At 38.0% G+C, this 18,180-nt stretch overlaps 1 protein-coding gene and 1 long non-coding RNA gene across 3 annotated transcripts in view; one reads left to right on the forward strand and one right to left on the reverse strand.

The window, feature by feature from the left end:
- LOC144056150 (uncharacterized) overlaps nt 1-18,180 on the reverse strand; it is a 111,890-nt gene that overhangs the window by 37,535 nt on the left and 56,175 nt on the right. Inside the window, exon 5 of the long non-coding RNA XR_013295011.1 lies at nt 15,906-15,966. This is a non-coding gene — a long non-coding RNA (uncharacterized LOC144056150). The remainder of the gene's footprint in view (nt 1-15,905; nt 15,967-18,180) is intronic.
- Nucleotides 1-18,180, forward strand: part of tox2 (TOX high mobility group box family member 2) — a 106,137-nt gene that overhangs the window by 19,975 nt on the left and 67,982 nt on the right. For both annotated transcript variants that reach the window (XM_077572641.1, XM_077572642.1), the window contains exon 2: nt 5,902-5,994. In XM_077572641.1, coding sequence (XP_077428767.1) covers nt 5,902-5,994 — 93 coding nt within the window. The remainder of the gene's footprint in view (nt 1-5,901; nt 5,995-18,180) is intronic.

Consider the following 18,180-nt stretch of genomic DNA (forward strand, 5'->3'; position numbering starts at 1 on the left):
TTTGAAAATACAACTTAATTCTCAGTTTCTCTTTTTTGTTTAGTTCATTTATATTTAAGATTAAGATTTAAGTAATTGGATTTGGAGATTCTTAACAAAAATGCTTTCTTTTTTTCCCCTCAATATTCTTGAAATATTACAAGTTTATTATTATGGTTTTCTTTTCTTCCGGTGACCCTAACTACTCCTTTACAAGACCTTAAACTCTTGGGAGAAAAAAAATATTCCACCATCAGTCTACCATAAAAAAACGTTTCTTTCATGTATTCCTTTTCTTTATCTACATATCAGACTTTTTCCATTTTTCTTTGACCTCTGCACACACATGCTGTATTTGAGCATGTGTCGGGATATAGATGCTGCGAAGGCAGGCACGCGCGCGCAGATCGAGCAGAGAGGATTCAGCTGAGCTCAGCGGCTGCAGTCAAATCTCACAATTGGACCCTTTAATTCAAAGCGGCGTAACGCTTCTCTGTGAAACCAAATCAAGTGGCTGTCGTCAGCACATCAACGTCTTCCTCCTCCGTGTCATCTCTTCCTTTTTGCTTGTTATCTTCGCAAGGCATCTCTGTGTCGCTCCATCTCTTTTTATATGCAATTTTAATTACCGATGCCCACCACCAGCGGTAAATGTAGGCCAAGTGCGAAAGCCGCCCATATCAACAAATGATCATGAATATGTGTGCTACGCTGGTTTGTAATTAGGAGGCTGGCTGCAAAAGGTTGTCGGGCCTCTTAAAAGTACTACCCACAATGCATTTTTTAAAATCATCATAATTTACATGTTTAAAGAAAGAGTCTCAAATGATCACACGTGAAGATAGTTGTTGTTATTTGTTGTTACGTTTCTCCTCAGATGCCAAGCAAATCCTCTCCGAATGTCATTTTGGCCCCATCACGCTAAAATGCCGTACGGCGCCATGCAGATGGTGTACGATGTGTTCAAGGAAACCAGATAACATTACACTCACAGGATTTCCTATTCAAGTCGTTTTTCGGCAAGATTCATTCTCTCCAGATGCTGCAGGTAGTTAAAAAAGAAGAAACGTCGAAATCTCCTGACAGCCATCTGTTGTCTTTCGGCGCCGCCAGCCAGCCAGCCAGCGACCGAGGTTTTGTTTGGCCGCTCTGGGCGGTTGTTGCGTTGTTGTAACGCCGGGTTGTTTTGTTGTCGGCAAACCGCCTCGTGAAAAACAGACGAGCGGTTTTCAACGCCACACATGAGTGAAAATGAAAAGTCTATCTTCCTTTCTTTAGACTGTGTGGGAGAAACTTGGGCAATGAGTAGAATGTCATTCATTTCTAAACGTGTCAATTTGTTGGAAAAATCTTGCAGTTACCTTTAAGTCCTGTAGGTGGCAGTATTATGCATACCAAAACGGGGTTTCACCTATAAGACACTGCTAAGATGATAGCTAGCTAGCTAGCTAACTAACTAATGATGTTCCATTACAGTGTTGTAGGTGGCAGTTATGCAGCACTGCGAGTTTTATTTATTTATTTATTTGTTTGTTACCATAGTGCCATCTGATGGATCTGGTAAATCACTATATCTGACCTTTTGGGCCCCAGGGCAAGCGTACAGGTGTCAGATTATTATTATTATTATTTTATGTACCCAAAAATGTTCTCTGATTATATATATTTTTTGCATACAAATTAGCGATGCTATTCTACTCCAGTCCTGAAGGTGGTGATAGTTCACGACAACGTGCCATCTGCCACATACAGCAAGCTACATACAGAGAGCTTTTTTTTCTCCACCATAACGCCATCTGTAGGAACTACTGGGCCACTGCATCACTTGATCCCAATGTGACAAGACATCATAAAAATACATAAAAATATATAAAATAAATAATAACTGAAAATGATTTTGCCAAGTCACGGTTTGTCCACTTGAAGTAAAGTGGGCAATTACAGAGAAGGAAGAGGGACATCTTTTCACATCGACTTCCTGTTAATATTGTAACACAATGGTATCCTATAGCCACCATCCTGTATGTCTTTATGGTATGTATGATGGGAACCTTTGACCCTCAATATGTGCTACAGCAACTGCACAACATCCTCTGTTTGTCATATATTTTCTTATATGACATCATCACATCTGGTTACATTTAAGAACTGACACCACTCGACATAGTGAGTGTCTTAGTAGAGTGTGTAAGTGCCTGTTGTATATACACACATACTGTGAGTTTAGATGCAACTTTGTTAGCCTTATAAATAAATACTTATAAATACTTTAGATGGATGAGCACAAAATGAGGGCAAGCATTGTGCAGCTAATTTCATAATAATACAAATAGATGTTATAATTGAATTTTATAGGCATGTGTCTTACGTATAACCTAATTCTAAATATTGCAAAAAGAGTAAACAACAAAATTATAAATATAAACAAATATAATAAAATAAAATAATGATAATCATATAAAGCAGCTAAGTTTTCACATTTCATTAACCGCTTTAACATTCTGCAACCCAACTGGCAGATTAACGTGATTTATTTTCCTTAATATCAGCAATGTTTTCCACTCTTGCACTTAATGTCATTCATTGGTCATGCATTGCTGAGTGCGTACTGTACATACAAAGCAGTCTCCATAATGTATACACACAGCATGTATACACACAATCGCTGAGTGATGGGATTTCCCCTCGTCTGGGGCAGCACATTCCTCTCATCAGTACGGTGTGATGTGTGTGAGTTTTTTTTTTTTTCTTTTAGCTAAGCCGGGAAGAATGTAGCCTAAAGAAAACACATGTGTTGCATTAAGTGCGGCACATCTGTGCGCCGCATACTATAACGTGAAACGGCTAACGTTACAGGTAACTGTATCCCCTCAGCTGTGCCTGGCGGCTTTACAGTGCCAGGCAAAGCCATTGTTGGAATAGTAAAACTGCATACTAGATGCTTGGCCGAATGAAGATATCATTTGTTAAGTTACAACCAAAGTTAAGATAGAAATTGTATAAAATCAAACGCATGCTGCTGGTAAAAAAAAAATAAAAATAATTACCAGTGTAAGGTGCTAAGGCTGCTAAGAGACAAGTGTGGACAGTTAGCCTACACGCTAACAGCGCAGTACGCCGCACTAGGAATCATAAGCTTCCATTGTAAACATTTTTTTTTTTTACCAATGTAAGATGCTAAGGCTGCTAAGAGACAAGTGTGGACAGTTAGCCTACACGCCAACAGCGCGGTACGCCGCACTAGGAATCATAAGCTTCCATTGTAAAATTTTATTTTTTTTACCAATGTAAGATGCTAAGGCTGCTAAGAGACAAGTGTGGACAGTTAGCCTACACGCTAACAGCGCGGTACGCCGCACTAGGAATCATAAGCTTCCATTGTAAAAAAATTTTTTTTTTACCAATCTAAGATGGTAAGGCTGCTAAAAGACAAGTGTGGACAGTTAGCCTACACGCTAACAGCGCAGTACGCCGCACTAGGAATCATAAGCTTCCATTGTAATTTTTTTTTTTTTTTTACCAATGTAAGATGCCAAGGCTGCTAAGAGACAAGTGTGGACAGTTAGCCTACACGCTAACAGCGCGGTACGCCGCACTAGGAATCATAAGCTTCCATTGTAAAATTTTATTTTTTTTACCAATGTAAGATGCTAAGGCTGCTAAGAGACAAGTGTGGACAGTTAGCCTACACGCTAACAGCGCGGTACGCCGCACTAGGAATCATAAGCTTCCATTGTAAAAATTTTTTTTTTTTACCAATCTAAGATGGTAAGGCTGCTAAGAGACAAGTGTGGACAGTTAGCCTACACGCTAACAGCGCGGTACGCCGCACTAGGAATCATAAGCTTCCATTGTAAAAATTTTTTTTTTTTACCAATGTAAGATGCTAAGGCTGCTAAGAGACAAGTGTGGACAGTTAGCCTACACGCTAACAGCGCGGTACGCCGCACTAGGAATCATAAGCTTCCATTGTAAAATTTTATTTTTTTTACCAATGTAAGATGCTAAGGCTGCTAAGAGACAAGTGTGGACAGTTAGCCTACACGCTAACAGCGCGGTACGCCGCACTAGGAATCATAAGCTTCCATTGTAAAAAAATTTTTTTTTTACCAATCTAAGATGGTAAGGCTGCTAAAAGACAAGTGTGGACAGTTAGCCTACACGCTAACAGCGCAGTACGCCGCACTAGGAATCATAAGCTTCCATTGTAATTTATTTATTTTTTTTACCAATGTAAGATGCCAAGGCTGCTAAGAGACAAGTGTGGACAGTTAGCCTACACGCTAACAGCGCGGTACGCCGCACTAGGAATCATAAGCTTCCATTGTAAAATTTTATTTTTTTTACCAATGTAAGATGCTAAGGCTGCTAAGAGACAAGTGTGGACAGTTAGCCTACACGCTAACAGCGCGGTACGCCGCACTAGGAATCATAAGCTTCCATTGTAAAAATTTTTTTTTTTTACCAATCTAAGATGGTAAGGCTGCTAAGAGACAAGTGTGGACAGTTAGCCTACACGCTAACAGCGCAGTACGCCGCACTAGGAATCATAAGCTTCCATTGTAAAATTTTTTTTTTTTTTACCAATGTAAGATGCTAAGGCTGCTAAGAGACGAGTGTGGACAGTTAGCCTACACGCTAACAGCGCGGTACGCCGCACTAGGAATCATAAGCTTCCATTGTAGTAAGTCCACTTGTAGTGTGCGATGGCTCCGCTCCATTAGCTCAGTATCCTGTTAATATGCGCATTATTCCATCATTGCTAATAGGTTACTGTATATAGCATGCTGTTGCTTTTATCCCCTTGCCCATTATCTTGCATGCACGGTATGGGAAATAAGCTTTGGCATACATTGCTTGTGGCTTTTGCTGCACAGTAATTGCATGGTAATCACTCTGCATTCACAGCAGGCCCATAAAAACAATCTGTTTATAGCACATATAATATATACAGCGAGCGAGGCTGCTTATGCTGGTGTGTGGACTGTATTCTCACTAAAAGGCAATCTGAATGCAGATGTGTGTGTGTGTGTGTGTGTGTGTCACAGTTTGTTTGTTTTTTAAACATATTGTATGTTTTTTGTTGTGTAAGTATAAGTGAGTGTTGACCATCCACATAACGATCGGTTTACGATTGCATTAACTCATTCGCTGCCATTGACAGCTATAGATGTCAAAAATTCCTTTTAACTATTTTTATTAGTTTAACATTTTTTTCCCCCATTTTTGTTAACAAGAATATGAAAACCTAGATATTTTTTTGTACATTTAGAACAGATATATAATTTGTGATTAATCGCGAGTTAACTAGTGAAGTCATGCGATTAATTACGATTACAAATTTTAATCGCCTGATGCCCCTAATTTTTTACAATCTTTTATTTTATTTTTTTAATTTTATTTTTTTAATGTGTTTTTTTAAGAAAAAAAAATATTAAAAATGTATCGCATGGCTTCACTAGATAACTCCCAATTTAAAAAATATATATATTTAAAAAAAATAAAACATTTTAAAGAAAAAAATATTAAAAATTACAAGCGTTTGGTAATTAAAATTTTTAAATGCAATTAATCGCATGACTTCACTAGTTAACTCCCGACTAATCACAAATTTTATATCTGTTCTAATACAAAAAAAAAATCTAGGTTTTGCATACTTTTGTTAACAAAAGTGGGCAAAAATGTCAAACTAATAGAAATAGTTCCAATGAATTTTTGACGTCAATAGCCGTCAATGGCAGTAAATGAGTTCATGAGGAACAAGCAAGCTGCTTCTGTGCAAGTGCAGGATGCAGCCAGTTTGAAATGACTGTTTGTCGTTTTCGTCTCATAACAACATGAATTAAATGTATTGCATAGTCCTAGCCTCCATTCTTGGCTAATAATACTTAAAAGCTATTGTCTGTTGCTTTGTTCTCTCAGAGCAGATACAGCAGCGCAGATCGAGGCGTGAGGCTCTACAGTTCTCTGCCCATGCGCCCCAACCCTGACGGCAAGAGACTGCCATCCTCTGGGGTAAGTCTTGACACATTTGGTCAAAAATAAGAAGAAGCTAGACATAGCATATGGTCTATTTGTAGACTTCAGATCCCGACAGCAGCCAGAAATTGTAGCAAGTTTTTCAGTTTTGATGCTAAATTAAGACATTTTCTCGCTCAACATGTCAAGTTAAACAATTCCAATGAAAAAAGTGAGTCAAATATGTTTCAAAGTATTTTAACCAAAGTTTTGAGAAAAATATGCCCCATTAGTCTAACAATTTCAACCACAATCTTCAAGGAATATATGCTTTTAAAGTCATACAGTTTGAAACCAGAAATTGTGGGGAGGACTTCAAAAGTCAAACAATTTAAATATAAAATATTGGTCAATGTTACATTTCAACCAAAATTTCCAGGTAAATATACCTGGAAATAAAACATAGTTCAAAAAATAAATAAAAAATAAAAACAAACAAACAAAACATAGTTCAGCCATTTTTTGCAAGGAATATTTCCTGAATCTGCAAGCGTGGGGGAAAACGTGCCTCAAAAATCAAACAATTTCAACCAGCGTTTTTGGAGAAACTGTGTCCCAAAAGTCAAATCATTTCCATTGAATATTTTGGAAAATATTTATCCAAGTCAAATAATATCAACCAGAATTTTTGGGTAAATGTTCCTGAAAAGTAAAAAAAAAAAAAAAGGGGGGAGGGGGATAAGAAATACAAATTTTTCACAATTTCAAGACAAAATGTTTTCAAAAATGTAATTTTGATCAAAACTTCAAAGGATAAAATATCCTTCAAAGTCAAACTGTTTCAACCACAATTCTTGTAAAAAATAAAATAAAATAAAAAATAAGTGAAAACTTTTTCTAGCAAAATTTTCAGGCAAATAAATGGATGATACCCCAACTCTGACACTCCTGGACACTATTCACGGGAAGATGGCATCTACCTATGAAAAGCCACAATCGTCAGTCAATTTCTTTCTGTGAAAGTTTTGACTTCTCAGTGGGGAAACTGCAATTTGTCGTACTTTCCCACAAAATCCCACTAAACTCTCGTGGAACAGCCTGTCAATCATGCTAGCTATTTTTTAGACCGCATTGAAATTGACAGCGTTAAACTTTGTGAACTTCTCAATGGCCGCCTAAAGGCTTTCCGATAAAGCAGCCATCTTGACTTGTTTTTGGATTTGTGTGGTGTGAAGCCAAAAAGGCCACCAACTGTTACGTGGTCTCTTTTTTTTCCATCCCAGCTGTTTCGGGGGGCATCAAAGCGTGAAATATTTCACGACAGAGTTTTTCCAAAAACGGATTGTACTGCGACTAATTGAAGTTTTAGCGATGCTGCACTTGCAAATACTTTGACTTTGACAAAGTGCTGCAACGCGACTTTCCTCTCTAAACACCACCACTCTCTTTAGGACATCTTTTAGTATTGCGTGCAAATCATAATTACCATCTAGCTTGCCTTGCTTTTATGTGACAAAGGAGAGACAATGGCGGGAACAATAGAGCAAAAAGAGACAATTTAATTTCATCTGGCGTCGCACTCGTCGCGAGCGCTTTTTGAATTATCTGCCGGCTGCTTCGGGGAACGTTGGGAGCTGCGAGTGCATCAATGCAGATTGTTAGTGCTCACCTTCTTCTTCTTCTTTTTTTTTTTTCTTTTTTTAATTACAACAGAAATCGTATTGATGTTTCATGCCCTACATTATTTATGAAGCGAGAGAGCGCACGAGTGCTAACAAAGCATTTCTAAGAAAGCCACCTGCTCCATATCTAAAGCGAATATTGTTAAGTCGTTCAGCCCGAGAGACGCTCGCAAATCACGGCGATGAGTTCCGTGTCAAAGACGTGCGCCATGTTGTTAAGATTTATATCCGCTCGCGGTGGATTCTCAAACGCTCAAAGTCTGCATGTAAATCCAAGCGCACGAGTTGATCATAAAGCCAAGCATGTTCAAATCATTTTGAAAAAAATACAAATTTAGTGCAATGGTAGATTTGGGGAATCAGATGGCGCTGGTTGAAATAATCAAATCATTTCAACCAGCGCCATCAGCTTTCGGGGGAAAAAAAAAAAATACCCAAAAGTAAAACCAATTCATCTCAAATTGTGTGGGAGGGTGAAAAAGTGCTTTTAATCATTGGGAACACACAAAAAGTCAACCAATTTCAGTAAATCTCATTGTGGGAAAACTGCCAAAACCTGGTACAAAAACTTCCTCAAGTGTTTAAAAAAAAAGAGAAAAAATATATGTCAAATGTAAAATAAATAGATAAAGAAGGTATAAATTTCCACTGACAATTTCAACAATTTTTTTTATGTGCCTTAAAAGTTAAACAATTTCAACCAATTTTTTAGAAAAGATTGGTAAAATTGGTACAAATATCCCCAAAAAGTAATGTAATATATATATATATATATATATAACAACCAAAATATGTGTCAAAAGTCTGTTTTCAACGAAAACTTTTAAGACAAAATATTCCTCAAATATAATTTTTTTTTCAGCAGTATAATATTTCAAAGTACTGTAAAAACAATAACTTACAGTATATTTGAGGGATGAATAGCCACCGCCAATTTCAACCAAATTTGGGGTAAAATGTGCTTAAAAACTCAAACATGTCGAGCAAAATTTCCAGGAAAAACATCACCCAGAAGTCAAATTCTTCCAGAATTTTTTTTGGGGTGGGGGGGGGGGGGGGGAATTATGCCTCAACGAAAACTTTTAAGACAAAATATTCCTCAAATATTAATTTTTTTTCAGCAGTATAATATTTCAAAGTAAAAACAATAACTTATATTTGAGGGATGAATAACCACCAACCATTTCAACCAAATTTGGGGTAAAATGTGCCTCAAAACTCAAACATGTCAACCAAAATTTCCAGGAAAAACATCACCCAGAAGTCAAATTCTTCCAGATTTTTTTTTTTTGGGGGGGGGGGGGGATTATGCCTCAAAGTCCCAGAAATGTTTTTTAAATTGGTAAAAATATTTCCAAATAAAATAAACATGAAATAGCCTTTTAAATGGAACAATTTCAACCCATATTAAAAAAATAATAATAATCATCACCCAAAAGTGAAACAATTTTACAAATAGAGTGGCGTCTCAAAATAACAGCGTTGTGAATAGGACTGAATGCGTTTATCATTATTATTATTATTTTTGTACAATGTATGTAAGTGTCTGAATGCACAACTGTATCCTCCAAAAGTCAAAAATGTTAATTTTAGGAGAATATACCTCCAAAATCAAACAAAATGGTTTGAACCTGGAACAAATGAATCCGCTTTACTAGAGTATTCAATAGTGTTTCCCCCATTTTTGAAATCCGAACAACTTCAAAGCCAACCGGCCTCAGTGAGTATTTCGTGCTTGACATCGGAGGTTAGTGAGCGTCTCTCCTGACCCGTCCTCAGTAAATTATCAGCTTGTATGGAGTGAATGCAAAGCACTTAACATGCAGAAGGAACAGCAGACGTTTTTCCATTGCACTTATCGAGCGCTGCAGTAAGAGAGCCAGTGTCAAGGTGCACTAGCCGCACCGGGTCCCCGCCCCCTCTCGCCCCCACCCCCTCCCCCAGTCCTCCCTCTTCCTTCCCCTTTTGCATTCCCCCCCGATCTGGATCTCTGTCCACAAGCCCCAGCCGCCAGCAGTTCAGTTAAAAGTGGGCTGGGCACTTCCGCCGCAGCCGCCTACTCCGTTTCGAAAACCTCCATCTCCGACACCTCCTCATTTCCTGTCAAGGTGCGCGCGTGAGCAACCTCCCCCCTACTCGGTACAGATGACCTCGATGCTTCCTCGTGAGACAATAAGAACCTACTTGAGGGAATTAAATACGGCGGAACCTTCAAAGTCGAACTGTTCAATTTGATTTCAAATATTTGTTTTTCAATGGAAATAATGGGAACTGATTAAACCACTTACATTGCCTGCCACCAAAGAAATCTTAAATGTTTTAAGTATTATTCAACATCTTACTCCAATTAGAGTAAGATACGGTTAATGCCAGTTACGATACGAATCGCTTCTATTGTGATGTCATTCACTCCGATTACAATATTTGATTCACTCCGATTACAATACATTATAGTTAAATGCAATTGCGATAAGATTCCCTTCAATTACAAAAGGATTTGATCCGGTTACAACCCAAATCACTTCCATTCAAGAGTCAATTCACTCTAGTTCAGAATTACAATATAATTCCCATCAATTACAATGCAATTCATTCTAATTAGCAATTAGCAATTCCCTCCAACTAAGACATGAGTCATTTCAGATATAAACCACTTTGTGGGTGGTGTCTGGTCGGTGCTGGATTTCACTTTCCTTTCTTTGGTCCTTCCTCGGGTCTCCTGACGGCCGCACGACTCTGGCTGGAAGTGTTCGGTTTAGGTGAACGGTTTGGGATTTTTTAATAGGTTTTAGGTGAACTAATGAATACACACACACTCGCACGCACGCACATAAAAAATAAAATAAAAAAAAAGAGAGCAATGATGATGACATGTCAAATCGGTAAAATTACCGAATGAACAATAGTGAGCTCTCAAAAAAAATTTTTTTTTTTTTTCATTAAAATTTAAAAAAAAAATAATAATAATAATAATGCAATTGGCTCCAATTACGATAAGATATGACGCGATTCACTTCAGGTATGATGCAAAATGGTTCCACCAAAGCTACCATACTGCAATGCGATCCACTCCAATTCAGTCATATGAATCCATGTCATTCACTTCAATGACGATATCATTGCTTAAGTTACAATTCGCTACGGTTCGCTCCAGCTATGATATCAATCATATCAATTACATTGACTACATGCAGTCAAAAGTCGGGTGACGGTCAGAATTCCGGTTTTGTGAAACAACCGACTTGAGTATTTCCGGTGCGTTACACGCCAGAAGCACGGACTTACATACTTGTGTAATAGGCGCAAACAAGTCGTGACTACAAAGACCAAGATTCCTTGCGAGTTAAAATAAGCGAAGAAGACGGAGAAGAAAATAAAGATGCATGCGCACAGCTAAAAACAATGCGCCGTTAAATCGAGGTTTTCCAAATTCCAATATCAGCAATAATTTGGGTTGTGAAAGGAGTAACCCAGGGGTTTTATTCGGGTTCTTAACTCTTTAACCACCAAAAAACGTTTCATGACGTATACTAAAATCCCAATGAATGGCGGCAAAATAGTTAATTGACGTTAACTAAGTTTTTTTTTTGTTTTGTTTTTCTCAATGGGCAATGCAAGGTATTGTGCGGTGAAATCTAAAAACACTCACTAACTCACTATTTCAATGGGCTCCCCGTGTATCAAATGACATGAAAACATGGCGGATCTTAAGAAATAAAACGTTTTCAAGGATGATGTGAATGGTCAAAGCACATTAAATCTAATTCACAGAGCATCACTAAACAAAAAATATTGCTGACAAAGTCAACGTTGTGCAGAAAATGTATCTTTTCACAAAAAGCTTGTTTTCTCCTTATACATTTTTTTCGCTTGACCTATTTTCAAACGGTGATTACTAAAGAACGGAATAAGGTAGAAACATACTTTTTTTTAAATGAAAGAATGGAATCCAATCTTTCGTTTATGTAGTCATAGCACACAATATTCTGTTTGCCTTGAAAGAGGAGTTAAAATGCTCAAAATCGAAGTCGTTTTTTTGGGATAACGTTTGGCAACGAAAGAGTTAAAAACCCGAATAGGAGCATTTTCGGGTTATCGTGCACGTGGAAGTCGGCTTGGATGGCCAGTGTAAAAGGGGCGTCCAATTCCACTAATATACCCCATTGATTCCAAGGTTAGGGTTTGTATATTTCCCGGGTCCAAAAAAAGAACCTTTAAGTGTACCAGCCCACTAACAAACATTTCTTAATAGTGATAAAAAGCAAAGTTAGGCAAGTGCTAGTTTGTTTTTTGTAACCGTGTGTTGTGGAAAAACAACTTCCTACACAGGCTTTTTTTTTTTTCTTTTCTGCGTGTTTATACACTGTTGTTGTTGTTGCTGCCGTTTGGGCTTTACACAAATTTGCTAGGTAGGGGGAGGGGGGAGGGGGGAGGGGGTGAAAGTTCACAATGTGCTGTAGCGATAAGACGACGGGATCATCTAAGGATTGCTTTTCTTGCATCGGGATCCTACATATGCTTCTCTCTTGCTGTCTCTTTTCCAAGATGATTTGGAGCCTCGCATAGTCAATTATGCCGAGAGAGAGAAAGAGAGCGAGAGAGACAGTCGGGGCCAGCGTATTCCATATTTTGGTGGGATATTAATATTGCATGAGAGCTGTTCTGTAGCGAATATCTAAGAGAGAGAGCCTATTAAGGAGGCAGGAAAAAAATGTGACACGCACACACAGACACACCGCGCGTGAGTACATTCTTCCGTAGCGCCCATAAGCGGGTTGTTTTAATTAGTGTATGGCAGATTATAATAGGATGTGCCTCAATTTTACTTGGTCAGCCCGGTTGAGTGATGCGCCGCTTTAATTGTGCTAAGAATGGACGATTTCAGGCAATCAACTGTATAAACAAACAAAGCAAAAGCAAGACAATCCCACCCTCTAAAAAAAAAAAAGATCTAATTGTGATACATCAAAGCTGAAACGACGGGACGACAGGATATTTATTTCCTCTGCGTGATGAATGCGTGTCCTCCGTGACAAGCTTTGGATTTGGGGTGCTCAGTGGCGCTGAAGCTGGATGGTCAGTGATTGACGGCTCGTTTCAGGCCGAGGAGGATTGTCAAAAAGCATGGCATTGTAATTAAATGCTTTTTTCCGGAATACGAATACAAAAAAAGGTTGCAAAATCAGGCTTTTTGGTGGACTCCAACCACATCAACAGGACAGCAAAATTCGCTTTTCTACACCTTAAATATTAACTTTGTCACTATGACTAAAAAATTTTTTTGGAGTCATTTAAAAAAAATTATTTTTTTATTAATTCCGGGGAAAATATGTGTCAATTGTAGGGCTGGGTATCGATTCTAATTTACTCAATTGGATTACGATTCGCAAGACTTCAATTTTTATTTTCGATTCACTGCACTTCAGTCCGATATTGATCAATTATGGAACATCAATTCTTCTTAAATATCAAGGAAGAAGGAAACCATCTTCATAATTCTAATTCAATAATTTGCAAGTATACATTAAAAAGATTCTGAATTGTCTTAATGTGCAATAAGTATTTTCTTTCATAAATGAAAGAAAATACTTTGAATTAAATGTGAATAGTAAATTTCAAGAAAACGGTAAGATACAAAAAAATTGTCCTCTAAAATTCAATTTTCTTATGAATTTATGGGGAAAAGAGATATTAAACTAATCGACTCACGGTTTTATGAATCAATATCAGGCTCACAAGGGAAACTCGATTCGATATCAATTATTCGATTTTTTAAACCCAGTCAAATGTCAAACAAATGCCACAACAACCAACATTTTTGTGGGAAAATATGCACCAAAAGTCAAACATCAACAATATTGAGGGGGAAAATGACGCGCCAAAAGTTAAACAATGTCAAACTAATGTAAATGTCCATTTCAAACAACTTTGGGCATGTATCTTCTCTACTTAAAAATAAATAAATAAATGAATAAATAACTTGTTCTTTTTTATTTTTTGCAGATTTTAAAATTGGACAATTGAATCAGATAAATTCATTTAAAAAAATAATAATAATAATAATAATTAAATTAAGATAAATTGGTTGGATTGTAATTATTATTACAATTATTATAATTATAATTATTTTCTACATATATATTTTAATGTACAGCATTGTTTCACATGTAGTTGTAGTTAAAAGTGCTATAAAAATAAAGGTGAAAAAGTAAAAGCTGTTCAATTGACACAAAATCGCAGACTTCAAGTTTAATTTCATGTCAAGTCCTTTAGACATTTCCACCCTATTGCGATGGTCCATTCAATTTTGTGTCGACTAATCAAAATGGTGTCAGAGGGAATTTTGAAATTGGATGAGACGCATACATTTTCATCACAATAGCAATCCCGGATTGCCTGAAACCATACATACGTTTTTTATACACGTGCGCACAATGCTGTTAAAGACAATGATGTCTGTGTAAGTGTTTTTTTTTTTTTCAAACTCTAAATGCTCCATCCGGTTGTGTCAACAGAATACATTCAGACACTGAGGACACATTCGACGTCGTCTCCGGCACTGCCGCGCTCGCATCCAGCCGGAATATTCTATTACCAATCTAATTGCGCACGCCGGCCCTGACAAGAGCTCATTAAAGCGTAATTATACACATGTTGTTTTCTACAAACATCTCCATTTGAGTCTCGCTGCCTTGTAATTGTTCAGCGGGGACGAGCGGCGTAGATTTGCGCAGATTGGAGGGGAAGAGAAAAGCGCTACCGAGAGAGAAAGAGAGAAAGTGGAAGTAGGTCAGGCCTTTCCATAAACAAGGCACGGTTTCTAAAATAATATAGCCATCCAGTGGAAGTAATGCCAAACAAGTGAGCGAATGCAGAGCTCATGTAATATTTACAGAGCACTAATACATAGATGGCGGCTTTTCTTTTTCTGGGGAAGGCCCCTCCCCTTCTAAGCCAGAGGTTTCTTTCTCCTTTTTCATCATCTTTGGCTCTTTTTCTCTCCCCCCCCCCCCTCCAACCCCCCTCCCTCGCTTCTACCATTTGAATTTCTGAGAGAGCCAACTACATTGATATGGCAGGGAATGTGTGTGTGTGTACTATGTTACTTTCGGCTCCCCTCCCCTCCCCCCCTTTTCCATCCTTTATGCTCATTGGCGTCATCCATGCAGTTTCTTGCAGGGTCCTATTTGCAGCATGGCCGATGATACCGCCGCAGAGAATTGGCCGTTTAAATAAGTCTTCAAGGCCCAGCTGGTGCTGTGAGGTCACCAGGCACTTGTTCAGTGTAGGGGGGGGGGGGGGCAGCGTGTGGCCCCCCGAGTGCCGGGGCTAACTGACTGTGTCGACTCCAGGCCATGGCTCTCGGTTTTTTTCTTTTCTTTTCCAGCTGGTTATAAGGCGGATGTGCGAGGGGGGAAAGAGCGTGAAGGAGCAGGTCTTCCGTGTGTTTGCCGTGGGAAATATATCATTTGACTATTGGGGGGGGGGGGGGGGTCATCTATGCTGCTTTCCAATTAAAATGATTTAATATTGAACAATACAAAAATGCAAATATATTTCATAAAATAATACAAGTAAATAAAATGACTACATGCAAAAAACAATTATTTGACAAATAATATATTTTAATAAATAATGTTTCTGTGTATCACCTTTTTTGTTGCATTATCCGTTTAAAAAATGCTCGTGGAAGAGGAAAAAAAAAAAAAGATCCCTCAAGCTATTCTTCCTTTCAGAAAAGCATGTATCTTCGAATTCTCAGTATTCTTTTTTTTTTCAATTTTCCGTTTTTCCTGTAAGAGGTCATATTTGGTTTATTTTTATCCGCTAAACGAATGCGAAATATTTTTTAGTAAATGATTTTGTAACAAAACAATTAATATTTTTAAATAGAAACAAAGTTCTTCTATTCAAATATTGGTTTGGTTTTAAAGTTGGTAAAATAAGAAAATAATATCAAATCTATAAAGAAGTACATAATTTTTTTTGCCCTCCCCAAAAAATAATTTTGGATTGTTATATTTAGCGATTTTTTTGTGGTGTTTTTGTCTAGCTCTGTTTAAATAATAATACATTATCACATCACAACATAGAACAAAAATAATGACGCTCACCCCCACAAAATAAACAAGCAATTGTCGTTTTCTAGCAGCTCATAGTTCATAGTGTAAAACAATGGCCAGAAAAAAACATGGAAAAGTGTACAATACCGGCTGTCAGTTTTATATCCGTAAAGAAGCATGAAAAAAAAGTATAGTCTAAGTGGATGAATAATCCTCTACCTACCTTAACAGAAGCGAATGTCATCGTCGGATCCAGCAAATCTTTGTAGTCTGGGTTGTGTTTTCTGTCAAATAAGACACAGAGCAATTTGTCCGGTGAGCAAACGTTAGCTAGGAAGATGTGACATATCGTTAGCTTGCTAGCTTGTAGCTAAGTTAGCCATCTGCCACGTTTTTTTCCCAGCTTTCTCTCTAAATGTAGTTTGTCCAAACTACACTTCACATGCGTTGTTAGCGTTGAGATGGCACTAAAATGAGCATGGAAGTCATTTGCAACAGTAGGGGAGCGGCCATTTTGTTACCTATACCGGTACACAAACTTAAAGGTAATGCAAATGAAGTGATGTGACCTAAAAAAAAATCCTTTTAATAGCAATTACTATTTCTTCAAAGGCAAATTCAATGATAGCCAAAGACTTCTGTGCTGAAAATTTAAATGACTGACAAATAACGCAGCAGGCATGAATTTATTACAGTTTACGCGCGGCCAAGAAAACGTGCGCCAGCTGTACAATCAGTAAACCAACATTCAGCATTTCATTCTGACAATCGAGCGCCGAGCTCGAACGCGTGACTGTGACTTAGCAATTGGATTTCTCCATCTTGCGCTCACGTGACGACTTGAGCCCATGTTTCATTAAATCCATCCAATACACTTGCATATAACATCACACCGGGCACACAATGGGAACCTATAACCCCCCCCCCCCCTTTCTCTCTTCCCCAGTGAAGTCTACTAATTCACCCGGAGCCCCCGCATCACTTTTTGTTTGACTGCGTGCAGATCAAAGTGCAATTAAGTCACGATGAAACCAAAGCAGAATAAGAGAAGACTCATATTTCTTATATTTTTCCCTCGTCGCTTTCTCAAGGTTCAGTGAAGTCAAATAATTTGTCTTCAGGATGAAAGTGAGCAAAAGGAATGGCATTGGGGGAGCAAATGAGGGCACCTTGTTTGTATGCTTCACTGTTTCTTTGCTATACCGGAATTGTGAACATTGATGGTTATGTTACAAATTCACTGATTATGAAAAGAAAAAACAGCAAATATTGTGGCCGTCCGCAGTTTACTGGCTATGCTTTTGTTTGTAACGTTATGTTAGCATTTTGGTGAGTAGTAGCATACCATTGTTCTTCATATAATACATTGCTTACCTTGGAAGTAGTAAGACTAGCTAACGGTTAGCAAGCGTTATCGAGAGGTTCCATCGTTTGTGTTCAAACGCCCAGATTGTTGAGGCTAACGTTAGCATGTCGGCAGTGTCTTGCATTGATTGATAACATTAAGCTAGGAAAGAACGGAAGCGCCAACGTGGCGTTTCGACCGGGCTTTATCATTCAAATGTACGGCAAAGTCGTTTGAACGTATTGGTAAGTTTTGTTAAAATTGTTCAAACATCTTGGTAAAGTCGTTCAAACATTTTTGAATGAAATGTAGGCTAAATGCTAAAACATAGCATTTTTTCCGGTAACGCCAGAGGGATATTTTCCCATACTGCTACAGGGTAATGCTACATTTGCGCATGCGCAAGTCAATACCCCATGGTATTATGGGGATTTAAAAAAAAAAATGTTTTTAGCATTTAGCCTACATTGTACCAACATGTTAAACGACTATCAAAACATTCAAACAATTTGATCAAGACACAACAATTTTGCTTTTACGTTCGAATGACTTTGCAGCACGATCTAACGACATAGCCTAGTCAAATCTGTTTACGCTACATCTAAACATATTCCATTGCGTGTGTTCAAATGCCTCGATTGTCGAGGCTAACGTTAGCATGTCAACGGTGTCTTGCATTGATTGTTAACATTAAGCTAGGAAAGCATTGAACATAGGCTTTATCACTCGAATGTATGGCAAAGTGGTTTGAACGTATCGGTAAAGTTGTTTGAACGTTTTGGTTAAGTTTTGTTCAAATTTTGATAAAGTTGTTTAAATGTCTTGGTAAAGTCGTTTGAATGCTACAATTGCGCAAGTCGATACCCCGTAGCATTATGGTGCAACGGTTTTAGCATTTAGCCTACATTGTTCCACGCTTCCGTATAAACCTAATCTGTCTTTCCTCAGGCATTATGTTTCTTTTAAATGGGAAGAGCGTGAAGGAGAAAGTGTTAAATGTGAGTTTGGGGAAAGCCTGCACCTGAGTCAAGGTTGCGTATAAATGAGGTTGTTTGAAGGTGCTGGGAGGGGTCATAACTTATTATCAGCAATGCGCTAGCTTTGTTTTCATTGTGTTAACAGCAGCACAATGGTGCGATTGTGCGACAATGTG

Source organism: Vanacampus margaritifer, chromosome 8 (assembly GCF_051991255.1).
Source record: "Vanacampus margaritifer isolate UIUO_Vmar chromosome 8, RoL_Vmar_1.0, whole genome shotgun sequence".
In the NCBI taxonomy this organism is placed as follows: domain Eukaryota; kingdom Metazoa; phylum Chordata; class Actinopteri; order Syngnathiformes; family Syngnathidae; genus Vanacampus; species Vanacampus margaritifer.